The following is a 23100-nucleotide window of genomic DNA, read 5'->3' as shown; positions in this document are numbered from 1 at the left end:
TGGGGCATTTGGAAAGTCAAAATGCAATCCATCACAGTCTGCATGGTTTTATAAAGAGTAAATTGTGTTTGACTAATTTGCTATAGTTCTTTGAAGATGTGACAAGCAAAGTGGATAATGGGGATCCTGTAGATGTAGACAGCCTTTAATAAGGTGCCGCACAAAAGATTAATACATAAGATAAGATCACACAGAGTTAGGGGTAATATATTAGCTTGGATAGAGGATTGGCTAACCAACAGAAAGCAAAGTTGGGATAAATGGGTCTTTTTCTGGATGGCAAGTTGTAACTAGTGGGGTGCCACAGGGTTCGGTCCTTGGGCCCCAACTATTTACAATCTATGTTAATGAATTGGATTCAGGGATAGGAGGTACTATAACTAAATTTGCAGATGACACCAAAATAGGTGGGAAAGTAAGTTGCAAAGAAGAAATAAGTTTACAAATGGATATGGACAGGTTAGGTGAATGGGCCAAAAATTGGCAGATGGAGTTTAACATGGATAAGTGTGAGGTTATCCATTTTGGTCGGAAGAATAAAAAGGTGACTTATTATTTAAACGGAGAGTAACTTCAGAATGCTTCAGTGCAGAGGGATCTGGGTGTCCTCGTGCATGGATCACTGAAAGTGAGTGTGCAGGTACAGCAGGTAATAAGGAAGGTAAATGGAATTTTGGCATTTATTGCTAAAGGAATAGAGTATAAAAATAGGGAAGTGTTGTTGCAGCTGGACAAGGCATTGGTGAGACCACACCTGGAGTACTGTGCACAGTTTTGGTCCCCTTACTTGAGGAAGGATATAGTTGCATTGGAGGCGGTTCAGAGGAGGTTCACTAGATTGATTCGAGATGCGGGGCTTGTTTTATGAGGAGAGATTGAGCAGTTTAGGCCTATACTCGCTAGAGTTTAGAAGGATGAGAGGAGATCTAATTGAGGTATATAAGATGCTAAAGGGGACAGACAAAGTAGACGTGGAGTGGATATTTCCCCTTCTGGGGCATTCTAGAATGAGAGACCATAGTTTTAGGCTAAGGGGTGATAGATTTGAATCAGAGATGAGGAGGAGTTACTTTTCTCAAAGGGTCGTGAATCTGTGGAATTCAGTACCTCAGAGTGCAGTGGATGCCGGGATGCTGAATGAATTTAAGGAGATAGACAGATTTTTAATTGGTAACGGGTTGAAAGGTTATGGGGAGAGGGCAGGAAATTGGAGTCGAGGCCAAAATGAGATCAGCCATGATCGTATTGAATGGCGGGGAAGGCTCAAGGGGCTGAATTGCCTACTCCTGCTCCTACTTCTTATGTCCTTATTATTTGAAGAGAAAAAATTCACAGAGCCATAGGGAAAAGGAGGAGGAATAAGACTAGGAGAGTTGCTCTTGCAGAGAGCTGGCATGGCATAAAGGGCCAAATGGCCTCCTTCTGTACTGTACCGAGTCTGTGATATCGCAGATGAAGCTGTTAACTCAGCTAATGAACATATTGAGAGGAGAAAGCTTCTCTGGTGACAACAGATTCAAACACTGGGTGAAATTTCTCTCCCACCTCACTCTGCAGCTATTTAGAGAAGCATTTCACTGGGAGAGATCAGATTTAATACACGAATTGAACATCCCCATGTGTTAAATCCTTCAGCATTGCAAAATTAATTAGTAAAATAACCAGTTTTTCATGAGGGTTTAATTCCACTAAGCCAAAATAATTATCATGTTTGAGGTTAAGACAAGTTACTATAAACAGGTATGAAGCAGGGTCATAAACATGAGACAAACTGCAGAGTTCCTCTGAACACCAGTCATTTCTATAGTCACTTTCAGACACCTGAACAGGCAGCACACGGTCAGAACGGACCAGATATAGGGCCCTCACCCCTGCACACGCGCCCTCATTAGACACCCATTCGAATTCAGCCAATGCTGTAGAATTATCCAGCAATTATTCAGACCTGGCCTGTTGGATTGGAAATGATTTGTAGATAGTATAGATATGGCACCACCACCTGGGTATCCATAACTCACTCCCAGGTATCTGTTATTCTATATATAAACCACCCCATACCCCTTGATTAGATTCCAGTCTGTAACTCACTCCCGGGTATCTGTTATTCTATAAATAAACCACCCTGAACCCCTCGATTAGATTCCAGTCTGTAACTCACTCCCGGGTATCTGTTATTCTATATATAAATCACCCCAAATCCCTCAATTAGATTCCAGTCTGTAACTCACTCCCGGGTATCTGTTATTCTATATATAAACCACCCTGAACCCCTCGATTAGATTCCAGTCTGTAACTCACTCCCGGGTATCTGTTATTCTATATATAAATCACCCCAAATCCCTCAATTAGATTCCAGTCTGTAACTCACTCCCGGGTATCTGTTATTCTATATATAAACCACCCTGAACCCCTCGATTAGATTCCAGTCTGTAACTCACTCCCGGGTGTCTGTTATTCTATATATAAACCACCTGAACTACTTGATTAAATTCCAGTCTAACTCACTCACAGGTGCCTGTTATTCTATATATAAACCACCTGAACCACTTGATTAGATTCCAGTCTAACTCACTTCCAGGTATCTGTTATTCTAAATATAAACCACCCCGAGCCTCTCAATTAGATTCCAGTCTGTAACTCACTCCCGGCTGTCTGTCATTCTATATATAAACCACCCCGAATCCCTCGATTAGATTCCAGTCTGTAACTCACTCCCGGGTATCTGTTATTCTATATATAAACCATCCAAACCCCTCGATTAGATTCCAGTCTGTAACTCACTCCCGGTATCTGTTATTCTACATATAAACCATCCCGAACCCCTCGATTAGATTCCAGTCTGTAACTCACTCCTGGTATCTGTTATTCTATATATAAACCATCCCGAACCCCTCGATTAGATTCCAGTCTGTAACTCATTCCCAGATATCTGTTATTCTGTATATAAACCAGCTGAACTACTTGATTAGATTCCGGTCTGTAACTCACTCCCGGGTATCTGTTATTCTATATATAAACCATCTGAACTACTTGATTAGATTCCAGTCTGTAACTCACTCTCGGGTATCTGTTATTCTATATATAAACCACCCCGAATCCCCCAATTAGATTCCAATCTGTAACTCACTCCCAGGTATCTATTATTCTATATATAAACCACCTGAACCACTTGATTAGATTCCGGTCTGTAACTCACTCCTGGGTATCTGTTAATATTTTTATAAACCATTGAAGAGATTGAACAGTGAGTGATCCTTTGATCTGTGTTTTATTTAGTCAGTTTTGTGCCAGAGGTTGCGGCCCTGCCCCCTCCCCCTCCCCACTGTGGCCCTGCCCCTCCCCCCCTGCGGCCCTGCCCCCTCCCCCCCTGCGGCCCTGCCCCTGCTTAAACAATACCCACAGCTCAAACATTCAGGTATCAGTTAAGCTGAAGCAAAGCCAATAGGGGAGAAGATGAGAGGATGGGTGCAGAGGGATGAAGCAAGTCAAACTGCAGCCTGCTGCTCTTTCTGGCACAAGTGTTGATGCAACACATAGTGACAAACAATTACCACCAACACCCACAGACCTCATGAATGTCGCCTGCCACTTCCCCCTTGGGGAGACAGACTGTCGGTGAGATATTCCAGCGAGAGACAAAGCTCAGCCTTGTGACTGTTCCCATGCCGCTATCGCAAGCCCCAGTCCAATGGAAAGCAGAAGTCAAAAAGCAGGCAGCAGATGAAGGGATGGCAGAGTTCACAGACAGGTCAGCAACATGAGTGCAAGTGTATTTGGCACTGCCTCTTGCCTTCGCTTCATGAGGAACATTCCGGATGGAGGGCCCCATAATAAACGCTTTGCCACACTCACACGCGCTGAGTGAGGTTCAGTCATTGGAGTTCTTTTGAAAGGTCACGAGGACTCGAAACGTCAACTCTTTTCTTCTCCGCCGATGCTGCCAGACCTGCTGAGTTTTTCCAGGTAATTCTGTTTTTGTTTCAGTCATTGGGCAGCCTGTCCCACCCAGAATGTTCGCTTTCAGCTTCCACCACCCAAACTCAAAGGCCAGACGAAGATTAGACGAACAGCCAAGCTGAATATTGACATGGACATATTTCACACAAAACAATCCAGCTCACACCCTCAAAGACACCACCATAGCTCATCAATCCACTCAAATAAATCAACCCCTCATCTCCTCGACCCCTTCTCTACTCATAACGTCAAAAAGAGCACCCACCTCACACCCTTGCCATGACCCTACCCATTACCCTGCTCACATCAATCACTTATCCATCAACCCAACCATACACTCAAACCTCTGACCCAAACCCACCCAAAGAGTTACAGCTCCTCCAACAAGCCTGATACCATAGCAACCAATATTAAATTGTAGGGGAATATAATCAATAAAAATTGTGGTACAGTACTGGTGGGGACAGGTCTGTCACTGTATAACCCTGGGGTACAGTACTCGTAGGAATAGTGACAGGATGCTATAGATGACAGTGGACTGATACTACATAAGTTGCTCAACTGACTGCCTTCATCTCAGTCAGCCAGGCACAATGGGAACAACATTTCATCAAGATCAAGGGTAAACTTTTAATGTTTCATAATTATTTCATTCAGGAAAGCATTTCAAACTGCTTCAGGAACATCCGTTTGTGGATGAATGCTCCTTGTTAAAGTGCAGATATTCTTGTGGAAACACAAAGAGAAACTTACAATGTTTTCATCTCATTGTTGTTCACTCCAAAGCCCCAGATAATATCTGCATTGACATGGAAGGTCTCCTGATGTCCATCAACTGCCCAACAAACATGGCACAAAGGGAGGGCATAATATAAACAATTAAACCTAGCACCTCTAGTTAAAAAGCAAAATACTTTGGATGCTGGAAATCTGAACTAAAAACTGAAAATGATGGAAATATTCAGCAGGTCTGGCAGAATCTGTGGAGGGACAAACAGAGTTAATGATATTTCAGGTCGATGATTTCCCAGGTTTTGAAATGCTAACTTAGTTTCTCACTCTACAGCTGCTGCCAGACCTGCTGAACAATTTCAGCATCCTATCTTTTTTGGCTTCTGCTTAAAGCTCGCTTTCCTTCAGTTGACAGTGCAGCATTCCCTCAGTACTGATCCTCCAACAGTGCAGCACTCCCTCAGTACCGACACTCTGACAGTGCAGTGCTCCGTCAGTACTGACCCTCCGACAGTGCAGCACTCCCTCAGTACTGACCCTCCGACAGTGCAGCACTCCCTCAGTACTGACCCTCCGACAGTGCAGCACTCCCTCAGTACTGACCCCCCCCAACAGTGCAGCACACCCTCAGTACCGACCCTCCAACAGTGCAGTGCTCCCTCAGTACTGACCTTCTGACAGTATGGCACTCCCTCAGTACTGACCCTCCGACAGTGCAGCACTCCCTTAGTACTGACCCTCCGAGAGTGCAGCATTTCCTTAGGACTGACCCTCCGACAGTATGGCACTCCCTCAGTACTGACCATCCCGACAGTGCAGCACCCCCTCAGTACTGACCCTCCGACAGTGCAGCACTCCCTTAGTACTGACCCTCCGACAGTGCAGCATTTCCTTAGTACTGACCCTCCGACAGTATGGCACCCCCTCAATACTGATCGTCCCGACAGTGCAGCACCCCCTCAGTACTGCACTGGGAGTGTCAGCCTATATTATTGGCTCAGGATCTCAAACCCATCAGCCACAGGGAGAGAAAGCAACATGTGAATCCCTGTGTGACAGGCGGATGTTAACATTTGTAAGACATTATGTAGATGCATACATCACATCCGATTTGCCATGTGTGATGTGGCACTTTATGCAAATAATCCTTTTTAACAAGAGAGCAAGCTAATCCCTTATAGCTGGCTATTCCTCATCTGGAGCCTTAAAACTACAAACATTTTTCAATCTCTCAATTTTACCCACAAAGAATGATTCAGAAATTTCTGAACTGTGGTTTTGTTCATTGACAGTACACAATTTGCAGATTTAAAGGGGCACTCCTTTACCTGGAGACAGATGGAGGTACAAGGGTAAAATACTGACGCTAGAAACCTGCAATAAAAACAGAAAATGCTGGAAAAACTCTGCAGGTCTGACCGCATCTCTGGCAAGAGAAACAGAGTTAACATTTCAGGTCAGTGACTGAGTTCTCACTAGCTGAAACATTAATTCTGTTTCTCTCTCCACAGGTGCTGCCACACATGGGGAGGTCAGCTCAGAGGGTAGCACTCTCGCATCTGAATCAGAAGGTTGTGGGTTCAAGTCTAAGCCCAGAGACTTCAGTGCATTATATAGGCTCCCAGTGCAGTACTGTGGGGCAGCTGCACTGTCAGAGGTGCTGTCTTTCAAATGTGATGTTAAACTGATGTCCTCTGAAGCGGATGTGAAAGATCCTATGGCACTAAAGAGTAGGGGAGATCTCCCTAATGTTCTGGGGCCAATGTTTACTGCGCAATGAACATCACAAAATATAGATGATCTGGTTATTATCTCCATAAGACCTTAAGACGTAGGAGCAAAAGTAGACCATTCGGCCCATCGAGTCTGCTCTGCCATTCAATGAGATCCTGGCTGATCTGTTATTCCACAACTCCACTTTCCTGCATTTTCCCCATAACCCTTGATTCCCTGACTGATTAAAAATTTGTCTATCTCAGCCTTGAAATTACTTAATGAGCCAGCTTCTACAGCCCCCTCAGTAAAGAATTCCACAGATTAATTACCCTCTGAGAAGAAATTCCTCCTCATCTCTGTCTTAAATTCTGAGATTACTCTGATACTCTGAAATTATGCTCTCTGGTCCTAGACGCTCCCACAAGGAGAAACAACCTCTCAGCATCTACCCTGTCCAGTCCTCTAAGAATCTTATATGTTTCAATAAGGTCACCTCTCATTCTTCTAAACTCCAATGAGTACAGGCCCAACCTACTCAACCTCTCCTCATAAGAAAATCCCTCCATACACAGGATCAACCTAGTGAACCTTCTCTGGAGTGCCTCCAACATCAGTATAACTTTCCTTAGATAAGGGGACCAAAACTGTTCACAGTATTCTAGGTGTGGTCTAACTAGTGCCTTGTATAGTTTTAGCAAGACTTCCCAATTTTTATACTCCATTCCCTTTGAAATAAAGGCCAACATTCCATTTGCCTTCCCTATTTCCTGCTGAACTTGTATGTTTGCTTTTTGGGATTCATGCCCAAGGACCCCCAAATCCCTCTGTGCTGCAGCTTTCTGCATCTTTCTCCATTTAAGTAACATTAAATTCCTCTATTCTTCCTGCCAAAGTGCACAGCCTCACATTTTCCCACATTATATTCCATCTGCCAAGTTTTTGCCCATTCACTTAACTTGTGTATACCACTCTGTAGACTCTTTGTGTCATCCTCACTACTTACCTTCCCACCTATTTTTGTGTCATCCGCAAATCTGGCGATAGTACATTCACTTCCCTCATCTGAGTCATTAATATATATTGTAAATAACTGTGACCCCAGCACTGGTCCCTGTGGCACTCCACTAGTTGCAGGTTGCCATCCTGAAAATGCTCCCCTTATCCCAACTCGCTGTCTTCTATGAGTTAGCCAATCCTCTATCCACGCTAATATACTACCCCCAACACCATGGACTCTTATCTTATTAAGTAGCCTTATGTGCGGTACCTTATCGAATGCCTTTTGGAAATCCCAAATATATTATATCTCCTGGTTCCCCTTTATCTATCCTGCTTGTTACCTCCTCAAAGAATTCTAATAAATTTGTCAGGCAATTTCCCCTTCATGAAGCCATGCTAGCTCTGCTTGATTAGAATATGTATTTCTAAATGCTCTGCTATTACATCCTTTATAATAGACAGTAATATTTTCCCAATGACGGATGTTAAACTAACTGGCCTATAGTCACCTGCTTTTTTGTCTCCCTCCCTTTTTGAATAAGGGTGTTACATTGGCAGTTTTCCAATCCTCTGGGACTTTTCCAGAATCTAAGGATTCTTGGAAGATAACTACCTGTGCATCCACTATCTCTGCAGCTACTTCCATTAATATCCTAGGATGCAACCCATCAGATCCAGGGGACTTATCGGCCTTTAGCCACATTAGTTTCCTTAGTACTTTTTCTCTAGTGATAATTATTGTATTTATTTCCTCCCCCCACCATTTGGCCCATGATTATTTATTATTTTTGGAATGCTATTGCTGTTTGTGGGGTCTTGCTGTGCACACATTGGCTGCTTTGTTTCCTACATTACAGCAGTGACTACACTTCAAAAAGTACTTCACTGGTTGTAAGAAGCTTTGGGACATCCTGAAAGGTGCTACAGAAATGCAAGTTTGTCTTTCTCTCATCTTAGCAGCAGAAATACACTTTGTGATGCAGATTGTAACATTTCCAGCCTGCCTAAAACTGGCATTCGGGTTCCTGATTATCTTCCCCTGAGTACCCAGGGGAGACCAGTCATTGTTTAGACCATGACAGTTGGGTCACCTGCAAATTCCTGTGTTTATACTTAAAAATGGTTAAAAACTATCAGAGCACAAATTGTACATTCTACATTCTAGCAATTGTACAGTTGAGTCACATGCAAATTCGCATAGAGCAAATAGGATTATAGAGATGAACACGTGGCTCAAAGGCTGATGTGGGAGAAGTGGGTTCCGGTAGGTGGGGCACTGGCACCTGTACTGGGGAAAGCAGGGCTTGTACAGTTGGGAACGTCTACACCTGACCCATGCTAGGACGAGTGTTCTTGTGAAACGCATAACTAGGGAAGTAGAAAGGGTTTTAAACTAAGTGGTGCGGGCAAGGAATCAAATGTGGGAAGATGTAGTAAATTAAAGAGTAGAGACAAGGGAAAAGATCAAGGTATGAATATAGGAAATGATAAACTGTGACAGGAAGGGACAGAGATGAACAAGTCTAAGAGTAAACCAATAGATAAGGTGAGAGGTTACAAAAATAATGAAAGGACAAAACTTAAGGCTCTGTATCCAAATGCATTTAGCATTCGAAACAAAACAGATGAATTGATAGTGCAAATAGAGATAAATAAGTACGATCTAATAACCATTACAGAGACATGGCTGGATTGGAACCTGAATGTTGAAGGGTGACTTTTAGGAAGGATAGAAAGTTAGGAAAAAGTGGAGTTTTGGCTCTGTTAATTAAAGACAACATTAAAACAATAGAAAGGGATTGCTGAAGTTCAAGAAACCAGGACATAAAGCAGTTTGGGCAGAGGTGAGGAATGATAAAGGCAAGTTGTTTGTGGGAGAGGTGTACAGGCCCCCTAATAGTAACCACATGGTAGAATGGGGTATCAAAGAAGAAATAGTGGGAGCTTGTCAGAAAGGTACAGTGTTCTCATGGGGGACTTTAATCTACATATAGGCTGGAACAATCAGATGGGCAAAGATAGCATGGATGGTGAATTCATTTAATGTTTTCAGGATAATTTCTTAGATCAGGACATTTTGGAGCCAACAGGGAGCAGGCTATACTAGGCCTGATATTGTGCAATGAGATAGGATTAATTAAAAACCTCATGGTGAAGGCACCCCTTTGTAGCGGCGATCATAATATGATTGAATTTTGCATTCAGTTTGAAGGAGAGAAGATTGGGTCTAAGACTAGTATATTGAATTTAACTAAGGTTAAATAAGGGCAATTACAAGGGCATGAAAGCAGAGCCAGCAAAAGTGAACTGGCCATTTAGGTTAAGGGATAGGTAAATAGCAATGGAGTGGCAGACATTTAAGGGGATATTTCGGAATACACAGAATAGATACATTCCAGCAAAAAAGAAAAATTCCAAGGAGAGGACCCACCATCCGTGGTTAATTTAAAAAGCTGAAGATAGTATCAAACTTAAAGAAAAATCATACAATTATGCAAAGATGAGTGGCAGGTCAGAAGATTGGACAGAATTTTAAAAACTGCAAAGAATGACAAAAAGATTAATAAGGAGGGAAAAAATAGAGTCCGAGAGAAAGTTAGCTAAAAATATAAAGACAGACAGTAAGAGTTTCTATAGATATTTTAAAAAGAAAAGAGTTAATAAATTGAGTGTTGGCCTTATAGAGAGTGCATCTGGGGAATTAATAATGGAAAATAAGGAGATGACAGAAGAATTGAAAAATATTTTGCATCAGTCTTCACTATAGAGGATCTAAGTAACATCCCAGAAATAGTTGTAAATCAGGAATTGGTAGGGAGGGAGGAACTCAAGAAAATTATAATCACCAGGGAAGTGGTATTAAGCAAATTGTTGGAGCTGCAGACTGACAGACCCCAGGTCCTGATGGATTTTAGGGTGTTAAAAGAAGCGGTTGGTGAGAGAGTTGATGCACTGGTTTTAATTTTTGAAAATTCAGGAAGTTTCCATTAGATTGGAAAACAGCAAATCTAACTCCTTTATTCAAAAAGTGAGGGAGACAGAAAGCAGGAAATTACAAGCCAGTTAGTTTAACATCTGTCATAGGGAAAATGTTAGAAGCTATTATTAAAGATGTTATAACGGGCACTTAAATAGATTGAATGCAATCAGGCAGATGCAACATGGTTTTGTGAAAGGGAAATCATATTTAACCAATTTATTGGAGTTCTTTGAAGAAGGAGCAGGTGCTGTGGATAAAGGCAAACTGGTGGATGTACTGTATTTAGATTTACAGAAAGCATTTGATAAGGTGCCACATCAAAGGTCATTGTGGAAAATAAAAGCTCATGGTGTACGGAGTAACATATTGGCATGGATAGAAGGTTGGCTAGCTAACAGGAAACAGAGGGTAAGCATAAATGGGTCTGTTATTGGTTGGCAAGATGTGACATGTGGTGTGCCACAGGGATCAATGCTGGGACTTCAGCTCTTTACATTTTATATAAATGACTTGGATGAAGGGACCGATGTTATGGTTGCTAAATTTGCTGATGACGCAAAGATAGGTAGGAAAATAAGTTATGAAGAAGACATAAAGAGACTACAAAATGACATATATAGGTTAAGTGAGTGGGCAAAGATCTGCCAAATTAAGTATAATGTGGGGAAATGTGAAATTGTCTATTTTGGCAGGAAGAATAAAAAAGAAGCATATTAGCAAAATGGTGAAAGAATGCAGAGCTCTGAGATGCAGAGGGGTCTGGGTGTCCTCGTGCTTGAATCTCAAAAGGCTAGTATGCAGGTACAGCAGGTAATTAGGAAAGCTAATAGAACGTTATCATTTATTGCATGTGGAATTGAATACAAGAGTAGAGAGTTTCTGCTTCAGATGTACAGAGCTATGGTGAAACCACATCTGCAGTACTGTGTGCAGTGTTGGTCTCCTTATTTAAGAAAAGATGTAAATCCATTGGAAGCAGTTCAGAGAAGGTTTACTGGATTAATGCTTATGAGGGTTGTCTTATGAGGAAAGGTTGGACAGGTTAGGCTTGTATCCACTGGAGTTTAGAAGAGTAAGAGGCGACTTGATTGAAACATATAAGATCCTGAGGGGTCTCGACAGGGTGAATGTGGAAAGGATGCTTCCTCTTGGTGGAGAATCTAGAACTCGGGGTCTCTATTTCAAAATAAGAGGTTGTCCATTTAGGGCAGAGATGAGGAGAAACTTTCTCTCTCAGAGGGCTGTGAAATTTTGGAACTCTCTTTCTCAAAAGGTGGTTGAGGCAGAGTCCTTGAAAGCTTTAAGGCAGGGATCGGTAGATTCTTGATTAGCCAGGTGGTGAAAGGTTATTGAGGGTAGGCAAGAATGTGAGGTTAAAATCAGATCAGCCATGATCTTATTGAATGGTCTAACAGGCTCGAGAGTCTGAATGGCCTACTCTTGCTCCTAATTTGTATGTTCATATGTATTCTAGTGGAAAGGGAATTGTCAGTATACATATAACAGCACTTCACTCACAGAATAAAACATGTCGTCTATTACAAGAACTTGTACTTATGTGGCACATGTAATATAACAAAACATCCCAAGGCTCAAATGGAACATAAATCAGAAAAAAGTTATGATATCAAGCCACATTAGGCGCTACGAGATCAGTTGACCAAAAGCTCGTCAAAGAGGGAGGTTTTAAGGAGCATCTTAAAAGAGGAGAGGGAGGTGGAGAGGGTTAGGGAGGGAATTCCAGAGATTAGGGCCCCAGGCAGCTGGAGGCATGGCTGCCAATGCTGGAGTGATGGAAATTGGGGATGCACAAGAGGTCAAAATTGGAGCAGTGCAGATTTTTTGGAGAGTTCCTGGGGCTAAAGGAGATTACAGAGATAGGGAGGGGAAAATGCCCTAGAGGGATTTGAAAACATGGATAGGAATTTTAAATTTGAGGCATTGCCAGGCGGGAAGCCAGTGTAGGTCAGTGAGCACAGCGGGCGATGGATGAACAGAATTTGATGCAAGTCAAAGACAGGGGCAGCAGAGTTTCTGGATGACCTCAAGTTTACAGAGAGTATAATGTGGGGAACCAGCCGGGAGTGTAGTGGAATAGTCAAGTCTATGGGTCACGAAGGCTTGGATGAGGGTTTCAGCAGCAGATGAGACAGGGACAGAGTTAGGCGATGGGTGGTCTTAGTGAAGTTGATGATATTGGGTCAGCAGACCAGCTCAGGGTTAAAAAAGACGCTAAGGTTGCAAGTAATCAGGTCCAACATCAGACGATGACCAGAGAGGGGGGTGGAGATGGTGGCTGAGGAAGGGACTATGCCTTATCTTTACAAAGCAGCATGTCATCAAGCCAAGGATAAGAGCAGCATGCAGCAGAAAAGAGGTACAAATCAGAACCAGGCAATGATACAGCACACAAGGACATTTCAGAATGAAACAGCAGTAGGCACTTTAAGTGTGAATGCTTCTCCAATGATCCATTACTGAAGAGTGAATATTTTAACGTTTAAACCCAGTGGAAAGGAAGGTGAGGTTTCACTGATTAATCCCAGAAAAGATTTTCTAAGCACTAAATGAAAATCTGGGTCAGCCCATCAGCAACATGTGACGCGTAGGCGTGGGCTGAAGATCTCACTGCAGATATAGTGAAAACAAGGGAAACCAGCAGCTGTGACTGGTTTAACGTCTGACGCCCAGTCGTTACTAATTCTGGTCTGGAACTGCGCCAATTCCAACTGCACCTCACTTTCCCTTTCACTCCTTTTCTACACATTCATTTCTTAATTTCTGTCCTTCTTCTTCCCCGCCAGAAACTGACTCTCACTGGGGTATGGGTCCCACGTACACTGACTCTCACTGGGGTACGGGTTCACAGAAATATAGAAACTAGGAGCAGGAGTAGGCCATTCCGCCCTTCTAGCCTGCTAGATCATGGCAGATCCTCTATCTCAATGCCATTTCCTGCTTTCTCTCTATACGCGTTGATGTCCCTATATCCAAAAATTATCAATTTCTTTCTTGACTATTCTCAGTGACCCAGCCTCCAAAGCCTTCTGCGGGAGAGAATTTCACAGGTTGACCACTCTCTGAGTGAAGACATTTTTCCTCATCTCAGTCCTAAATGGCCTGAGACTGTGGGCCCTGGTTCTAGACTCCCCAACCAAGGGAAACATTCTTCTTGCATCCAGTCTGGCTAGTCCTGTTAGAATTTCATACGTTTCAATCAGATCCCCTCTCATTCTTCTAAGCTCCAGTGAATACAGGCCCAATTAAACCAATCTCTCCTCATACAATAGTCCTGCCATCCCCGGTATCAGCCCAATGAACCTTTGCTGCACTCCCTCTATGGAAAGTATATCCTTTCTTAGGTAGGAAGACCAAAACTGCACATAATACTCCAGGTGTGATCTCACCAAGGCCTTGTATAACCGTAGTAAGACATCCCTACTTCTGAACTCAAATCCTCTTGCAATGAAGGCCAATTTGCTAATTGTTGCTGCACCTGCCTGTTTACTTACATTCACTGGTGTAGATCCACATTTCCCAATATATCACTATTTAAATAATATACTGCCTTTTTGTTTTTCACACCGAAGCCTATAACTTCACATTTTTCCACGTTATACTGCACCTGTCATGTGTTTTCCCACACACACAACTTGTCTGAATCACCCTGAATCCTCTTGCATCCTCCTCACAACACCGCCCAGTTTTGTGTCGTCAGCAAACCTGGAAATTTGGTTTCCTCATCCAAGTCATTTATGTACTGACACACTCTCACTGGGGTACGGGTCCCGCACACATATTGACTCTCACTGGGGTACGGGTCCCACACACACACTGACTCTCACTGGGGTACGGGTCCCACACACACTGACTCTCACTGGGGTACGGGTCCCACACACACTGACTCTCACTGGGGTACGGGTCCCACACACACTGACTCTCACTGGGGTACGGGTCCCACACACACTGACTCTCACTGGGGTACGGGTCCCACACACACTGACTCTCACTGGGGTACGGGTCCCACACACACTGACTCTCACTGGGGTACAGGCTCCCCACACACTGACTCTCACTGGGGTACGGGTCCCACACACATTGACTCTCACTGAGGTACGGCTCCCACACACACTGACTCTCTCTGGGGTATGAAACGTGCTTGATCTCTGTTCCCAGACTTCTTTTCACTGAACTTCATAGAACGATAGATCAAAATCTGTTTGGAGGTTCACTTCCTAGTCTCACTGTCATTTTCACCTGGTTTGAATATAGAACTCTCGGCATTATGCTCCAAGTTGTGGAAAACAATATTTGACTCATTGACCATTTTGCTCTCAGCCTGTTCCACACTGCTGGAAATGACCGATTTCGCCTTCTCCCAGTCTCGCCTCACACACAGAGACTGGCCACCTGGCTAGACTATCGCTCTGTGGTCTCTACCCATTGAACTGTACCCAGTACCCATTCTACTGGTTCACTAATCACTGAAACTGGTCTAGCAACAGAAGGACTGGCATTTACAAGTACCTTTAGTGCAGTGAAACTTCCCAATATGCCTCACGGCAGCATGTTTTATAGCAGCAGACCAAAATTTTGATCAAGTGCACATTACAGGAGGGAGGTGAAGTGGAGAGTTAGAAAGGTTTAGAGAGGGAATTCTAGAGCTTAGGGCCCAGGAAGCTAAAGACACAGCCACCGATAGTGGAGTGAGTAAAATCGGAATGTCCAGTATTGGAGGGGTGCAGTGATCTTGGAGGTTACAGAGATAGGGTGAGACAAGGAGGCGTGGAGGGATTTAAACAAGAGAATGTAACTTTTAAAATCGAGGTGTTTCTTAACCAGGAGCTAATGTAGGTCAATGAGCACAAGGGCGTTGGATGAATGAGATTTGGTGCAAGCTGCACTGGGGCCAGAGTTTTCATAGACAGCAAAGCTAAGTCTCCCTCAGTATTGAGAGAGAAACTGTCTGGGACAATAGTTTGTGCAATTATTTACTGTGAAGTCACAACAATGTAACCTATCCACTACTATCAGCACCAACAGGCACAAACCTGTACAAGACATGCCAGCACTTTCAAATGAGACATGAAACAAAAGCCCCGATTGTGACTCTAAAAATCCACCCCTCGTCTTAAACCCAACCTGATTTTCCACTGTACTGAACTGAGTAGAGTAAAAATCAGGCACCATGCAAAAATGGGCACCTCCCCATGAACTCTGCCAGTTCTTACTGAGCAGTTTAGGGTTACAAAGGCAATTTGAAAGTTCGGGAAGAGGTTAAAGATCCCATTGGAAGACAGCAAGGAATTTTCCCCAGTGATATAAAAGCAAAATACTGCAGATGCTGGAAACCTGAAATAAAATCAGAAAATGCTGGAAATACTCAGCCGGTCTGGTAGCTTCTGCGGAGAGAAAAACAGAGTTATTGTTTCAGATCGAATATGATTCAGAGTACTTCCAGCACTTTCTGTTTTTAATTCTCCTCCGTGTCCTGGGCAAAATTCAATCCTGAATTCACACCACCAAAAATAAGTAATTCACTGGACATTGTCTCATTGCTGAGTGCTCTCGCTCTGTATCAAACATCTCCCATAATTGCCTCTGTAACCTCCAATTCTGGAGGGGAACTTAGCATGTGCAGCAACTCGGTAATGACCCGGAGCTGATGTTAATGCAACTCTCAGCTACACAAAGTGGGCAGTGAGATTTGACCAAAGAGATTCTCCATCCACAAGGAGGAAAAGAGACACAAACTTCACTGAAGCCAGTGACACTGAAACAACCCAAACACAGCAGCAACATTTTCCAAACTGATCACCCAGCTTTAAAAACAAATGAGTACAAAACGAAAGCTGCCCAAGCAACAAGGGGGAAATCTCAGGCAGCAATTAAAGAGTTAAAATCTCAGGGTGGGCCTTTTTGTTGAAAAGGTGAAACTGTCTCTGTGCCTCTCCCATTGTGAAATCAGGTGAGACAAATAGAAAAACCTTCCGCTTAATAAAATCGACTTAAAGAAACGAGGAGCTATTTTTACACATATTAATCCGAGGACAGTAACAAGACAAGAGCTGCTTTCTCTGAATAAATGTGAAAAGACTGAAAGTTCAGGCAGTGTGTATGATGTTGCAGCCCATCCCCCCTCTCTCTCTCTCTCTCTGCAGCAAACAGCAGCTGCAGCTTTTGCCTAGCTCAGCCTTTCACGTAAAGGTCTAGATTGAGCAATCGGTACAGACAGTGTGACCAAAAAAAACTTCTAGAACATTCAGTGCAGCAGAAGAGGACAAATAAAACACATACATACCCACTATCCCCTCAAAAATCAGCAAAGCCAGCCAAACAGAGACACAGAGACAAATCTCTCCTAACAGCATTGACGAACAGACTCAACTGCAAAGATTCCAAATGACCAATTCCCCCCAAACCCGACTTACCTGAGTTTTCATCCCGCCATCACAATGACATTTATCCCGTCAGTTCAACACCGCCAACCCTCTCAACGAAACACCACCAGGATCTCGCCTCAAACCCACTCCCTGAGGCAGCAGTGACACTGAGAACCATTCACCAGTCCTCAGGACTCCCTGTGATTGACTGCCAGAAGAGGAATTGCTTAACTCCCGGCGAGGAGGCGGGGTGTGCGTCTGTGTGTTTTAGTCGATCATTGGCAACTCTTTCTCCACGATTCACAGCAACTGAAAGCTCCCCAGACCCGACTGCAACCCTCTAAAACCCAGCGAGCAGCAAGCATCGGCTCAAACCCTCATTCACAAAACCACCTCAAACCCTCATTCACACAACCACCTCAAACCCTCCAAAATACACAAAACCACCTCAAACCCTCCAAATACACAAAACCACCTCAAACCCTCCAAATACACAAAACCACCTCAAACCCTCCAAAATACACAAAACCACCTCAAACCCTCATTCACACAACCACCTCAAACCCTCCAAATACACAAAACCACTTCAAACCCTCATTCACACAACCACCTCAAACCCTCCAAAATACACAAAACCACTTCAAACCCTCATTCACACAACCACCTCAAACCCTCCAAATACACAAAACCATCTCAAACCCTCATTCACACAACCACCTCAAACCCTCCAAAATACACAAAACCACCTCAAACCCTCCAAATACACAAAACCACCTCAAACCCTCCAAATACACAAAACCACCTCAAACCCTCCAAAATACACAAAACCACCTCAAACCCTCATTCACACAACCACCTCAAACCCTCCAAATACACAAAACCACTTCAAACCCTCATTCACACAACCACCTCAAACCCTCCAAAATACACAAAACCACTTCAAACCCTCATTCACACAACCACCTCAAACCCTCCAAAATACACAAAACCACCTCAAACCCTCCAAAATACACAAAACCACCTCAAACCCTCCCAATACACAAAACCACCTCAGACCCTCCAAATACACAAAACCACCTCAAACCTTCATTCACAAAACCACCTCAAACCCTCAAAATACACAAAACCACTTCAAACCCTCAATCACACAACCACCTCAAACCCTCCAAAATACACAAAACCACTTCAAACCCTCATTCACACAACCACCTCAAACCCTCCAAATACACAAAACCACCTCAAACCCTCCAAAATACACAAAACCACCTCAAACCCTCCCAATACACAAAACCACCTCAGACCCTCCAAATACACAAAACCACCTCAAACCTTCATTCACAAAACCACCTCAAACCCTCCAAATGCACAAAACCACCTCAAACCCTCCAAAATATACAAAACCACCTCAAACCCTCCAAAATACACACAACCACCTCAAACCCTCCCAATACACAAAACCACCTCAGACCCTCCAAATACACAAAACCACCTCAAACCCTCCCAATACACAAAACCACCTCAAACCCTCAAAATACACAAAACCACTTCAAACCCTCATTCACACAACCACCTCAAACCCTCCAAAATACACAAAACCACTTCAAACCCTCATTCACACAACCACCTCAAACCCTCCAAATACACAAAACCACCTCAAACCCTCCAAAATACACAAAACCACCTCAAACCCTCCCAATACACAAAACCACCTCAGACCCTCCAAATACACAAAACCACCTCAAACCTTCATTCACAAAACCACCTCAAACCCTCCAAATGCACAAAACCACCTCAAACCCTCCAAAATATACAAAACCACCTCAAACCCTCCAAAATACACACAACCACCTCAAACCCTCCCAATACACAAAACCACCTCAGACCCTCCAAATACACAAAACCACCTCAAACCCTCCCAATACACAAAACCACCTCAAACCCTCCAAAATACACAAAACCACCTCAAACCCTCCCAATACACAAAACCACCTCAGACCCTCCAAATACACAAAACCACCTCAAACCTTCATTCACAAAACCACCTCAAACCCTCCAAATACACAAAACCACCTCAAACCCTCCAAAATATACAAAACCACATCAAACCCTCATGCACAAAACCACCTCAAACCCTCAAAATACAGAAAACCACCTCAAACCCTCCAAAATACACACAACCACCTCAAACCCTCCCAATACACAAAACCACCTCAGACCCTCCAAATACACAAAACCACCTCAAACCTTCATTCACAAAACCACCTCAAACCCTCCAAATACACAAATCCACCTCAAACCCTCATTCACACAACCACCTCAAACCCTCCAAAATATACAAAACCACATCAAACCCTCATGCACAAAACCACCTCAAACCCTCATTCACACAACCACCTCAAACCCTCAAAATACACAAAACCACCTCAAACCCTACAAATACAGAAAACCACCTCAAACCCTCATTCACACAACCACCTCAAACCCTCCAAATACACAAAACCACCTCAAACCCTCCAAATACACAAAACCACCTCAAACCCTCATTCACACAGCCACCTCAAACCCTCATTCACAAAATCACCTCAAACCCTCCCAATACACAAAACCACCTCAAACCCTCCAAAATACACAAAACCACCTCAAACCCTCCAAATACACAAAACCACCTCAAACCTTCCAAATACACAAAACCACCTCAAACCCTCCAAATACACAAAACCACCCCAAACCCTCTAAAATACAAAGAACCACCTCAACCCCACCAAATACACAAAACCACCTCAAACCCTTGAAAATACAAAGAATCACCTCAAACCCTCATTCACACAACCACCTCAAACCCTCCAAATACACAGATGCACATCAAACCCTCCAAATACACAAAATCACCTCAAACCCTCCCAATACACAGAACCATCTCAAACCCACATTCACAAAACCACCTCAAACCCTCCAAAATACACAAAACCACCTCATACACTCCAAAATACACAAAACCACCTCAAATCCTCCAAATACACAAAACCACCTCAAACCCACCAAATACACAAAACCACCTCAAACCCTCCCAATACACAAAACCACCTCAAACCCTGCAAATACACAAAACCACATCAAATCCTCCAAATGCACAAAAACGCCTCAAACCGTCATGCACAGAATCACCTCAACCCTCCAAATACAGAGTACCATCTCAAACCATCATTCACAAAACCACCTCAAACCCTCATTCACAAAGCCACTTCAAACCCTCCTTCACAAAGCCACCTCAAACCCTCCTTCACAGAACCACCTCAAACCCTCAGTCGCAAAACCACTTCAAACCCTCAAAATACACAGCACCACCTCAAATCCTCCAAATGCACAGAACCACCTCAAACCCTCCAAATACACAGACCCACCTCAAACCTTCCAAATTCACGAACCCATCTCAAACCCTCCAAATGCACAGAACCACCTCAAACCTCTCCCATTAGCAGGAGGCAATGGCATCGTGGAATTGTCCCTGAACGAGTAATCCAGAGACCGAGGATAATGTGTTTGAATCCCACCACAGCAGGTCGTGGAATTTGATCTCACACAATAAAAAAATTTGGAATCAAAAACCTAAAGATGAATGTGAAATAATTGTTGTAAAAACCCATCTGGGTTAGGCAAGGGTATCAAAGGTTATTCCAGGTGGATGAGAATGTGTAATTTGAAACACGAGCAGATCAGCCATGATCTTATTGAATGGTAGAGCAGGCTCGAGGGGCTGAATGGCTTACTCCTGCTCCTATTTCGTATGTTCTGATTGAGCTGGCTGAGTCCTAAAGAACATAGCTACTAGACTGGGTCTAAGGCAGGTTGGGGAGGGTACTTAACCTCATCCTTACCAATCTGCCTGCCACAGATGCATCTGTCCATGACAGTATTGGTGGGAGTGACCACTCACAGTCTTTTTGGAGACAAAGTCCCGCCTTCACATTGAGGATACCCTCCATCAGGTTATGTGAAATTACCACTGTGCTAAATGGGATAGATTTCGAACAGATCTAGCGGCTCAAGGGTGGGCATTCATGAGGCGCTGTGGGCCATCAGCAGCAGCAGAATTGTACTCAACAACAATCTGTAACCTTATGGCCCAGCATATCCCCCACTCAACCATTACCATCAAGATGGGGGATCAACCCTGGTTCAATGAAGAGTGCAGGAGGGCATGCCAGGAGCAACACCAGGCATACCTAAAAATCAGGTGTCAACCTAGCGAAGCTACTGCACAGGACTACTTGCATGCCAAACAGCATAAGCAGCAAGTGATAGACAGAGCTAAGTGATTCCACAACCAATGGATCAGATCTAAGCTCTGCAGTCCTGCCATATCCTGTTGTAAATGGTGATGGACAATTAAGAGCTGAAGGAGGAGGCTTCATTATTATCCCCATCCTCAATGATGGAGGAGCCCAGCACATCTATACAAAAGATAAGGCTGAAGAATTTGCTACAATCTTCAGCCAGAAGTGCCGAGAGGATGATCCATCTTGGCCTCCTCCAGAGGTCCCCAGCATCACAGATGCCAGTCTTCAGCCAATTTGATTCGCTCCATGTGATATAAAGGAATGGCTAAAGGCACTGAATACTGCAGAGGCTATGGGCCCTGACAATATTCTGGCAATAGTACTGTGCTCCAGAACTTGCTGCGCCCCTAGCCAAAATGTTCCAGTACAGCTACGACACTGGCATCTACCCGGCTATGTGGAAAATTGCCCAGGTATGTTCTGTACACAAAAAGCAGGATAAATCCAACCCAGCCAATCACCAGCCCATCAGTCTACTCTCCATCATTAGTAAAGTAATGGAAGGGGTCATCAACAGTGCTATCAAGCAGCACTTGCTTAACCAGAACCTGGTCACTGATGCTCAGTTTGGGTTCTGCCAGGGTCACTCAGCTTCTGGCCTCATTTCAGCCTTGGTTCAAACATGGACAAAAGAGCTGAACTCCTGAGGTGAGATAAGAGTGACTGCTCTTGACACCAAGGCCGCATTTGACCAAGTGTGACATCGCGGAGCCCGAGCAAAACTGGAGTCAGTGGCAGTCAGAGGGAAAACTCTCTGCTGGTTGCAATCATACCTAGCACAAAGGAAGATGACTGTGGTTGTTGGAGGTCAATCATCTCAGTTGCAGGACATCACTGCAGAAGTTCCTCAGGGTAGTGTCCTCGGCCCAGCCATCTTCAGCTGCTTCATCAATGACCTTCCTTCCATCATAAGGCCAGAAGTGGGGATGTTCGCTGATGATTGCATAATGTTCAGCACCATTCGCCACTCCTCAGACACTGAAGCAGTCCATGTACAAATGCAGCAAGATCGGGACAGTATCCAGGCTTGGGCTGACAAGGAGCAAGTAACATTCGTGCTACACAAGTGCCAGGCAATGACCATTTCCAACAAGAGAGAACTTAACCGTCACCACTCGACATTCAATGTCATTACCATCACTGAATCCCCCACTATCATCGTCTTGGGGGTTATCATTGACCAGAAACTGAACTGGACTAGCCATTTAAATACTGTGGCTACAAGAGCAGGTCAGAGGCTGGGAATCCTGTTGCAAGTAACTCACCTCCTGACTCCCCAAAACTTGTCCAAGATCTAAAAGGCACAAGTCAGGAGTGTGATGGAATACTCTCCACTTGCCTGGATGAGTGCAGCTCCCACAACACTCAAGGAGCTCAGCACCATTCAGGACAAAGCAACCCACTTGATTGGCACCCCATCCACAAACATTCATTCCCTCCACCACCAATGCATAGTAGCAGCAGTGTGTACCATCAGCAAGATGCACTGCAGGAACTCACTAAGGCTCCTTAGACAGCACCTTCCAAACCCATGAGCACCACGATATTGAAGGACAAGGACAGCAGATAAATGGGAACACCACCGCTTGAAAATTCCCCTGCAAGTCACCCACCATCCTGATTTGGAAATATATTGCCGTTCCTTTACTGTCACTGGATCAAAATCCTGGAACTCCCTCCCTAACAGCAGTGTGGGTGTATCCACACTACATGGACTGCAGCGGTTCAAGAAGGCAGCTCACCACCATCTTCTCAAGGCAAATTGGGGATGGACCTCAGACGCACCTCAAACTCTCCAAAAACACATAACCACCTCAAACCCTCGAAATATACAGATCCACTTCAAACCCTCATGTGCAGGACCATCTCAAACCCTCATACACAGAACTACCTCAAACCCTCCAAACATACAAAATCACCTCAAACCCACATAAACAGAACCACCTCAGACCCTCAAAATAAACAGAACCACTACAAACCCTCCAAATACACAGAA

General features: G+C 43.9%; 1 protein-coding gene across 3 annotated transcripts in view; it reads right to left on the bottom strand.

Annotated features, from left to right (window-relative positions):
* Window positions 1-17024, bottom strand: part of LOC121280908 (retinoic acid receptor RXR-alpha-A) — a 109847-nt gene extending 92823 nt beyond the window's left edge. For 2 of the 3 annotated variants that reach the window (XM_041193304.1, XM_041193305.1), the window contains exon 1: window positions 16816-17024. Coding sequence is in view for 1 of the 3 variants with exons in the window: in XM_041193305.1 (XP_041049239.1) it covers window positions 16816-16827 (12 nt within the window). In the remaining 2 variants the exon portion in view is untranslated. The remainder of the gene's footprint in view (window positions 1-16815) is intronic. The other variant, XM_041193301.1, reaches the window with a different exon arrangement.
* Window positions 17025-23100: the final 6076 nt, after the last annotated feature.

The sequence above is a fragment of the Carcharodon carcharias genome, chromosome 8 (genome assembly GCF_017639515.1).
Source record: "Carcharodon carcharias isolate sCarCar2 chromosome 8, sCarCar2.pri, whole genome shotgun sequence".
In the NCBI taxonomy this organism is placed as follows: domain Eukaryota; kingdom Metazoa; phylum Chordata; class Chondrichthyes; order Lamniformes; family Lamnidae; genus Carcharodon; species Carcharodon carcharias.
This window is presented reverse-complemented; position numbering and strand designations above follow the sequence as displayed.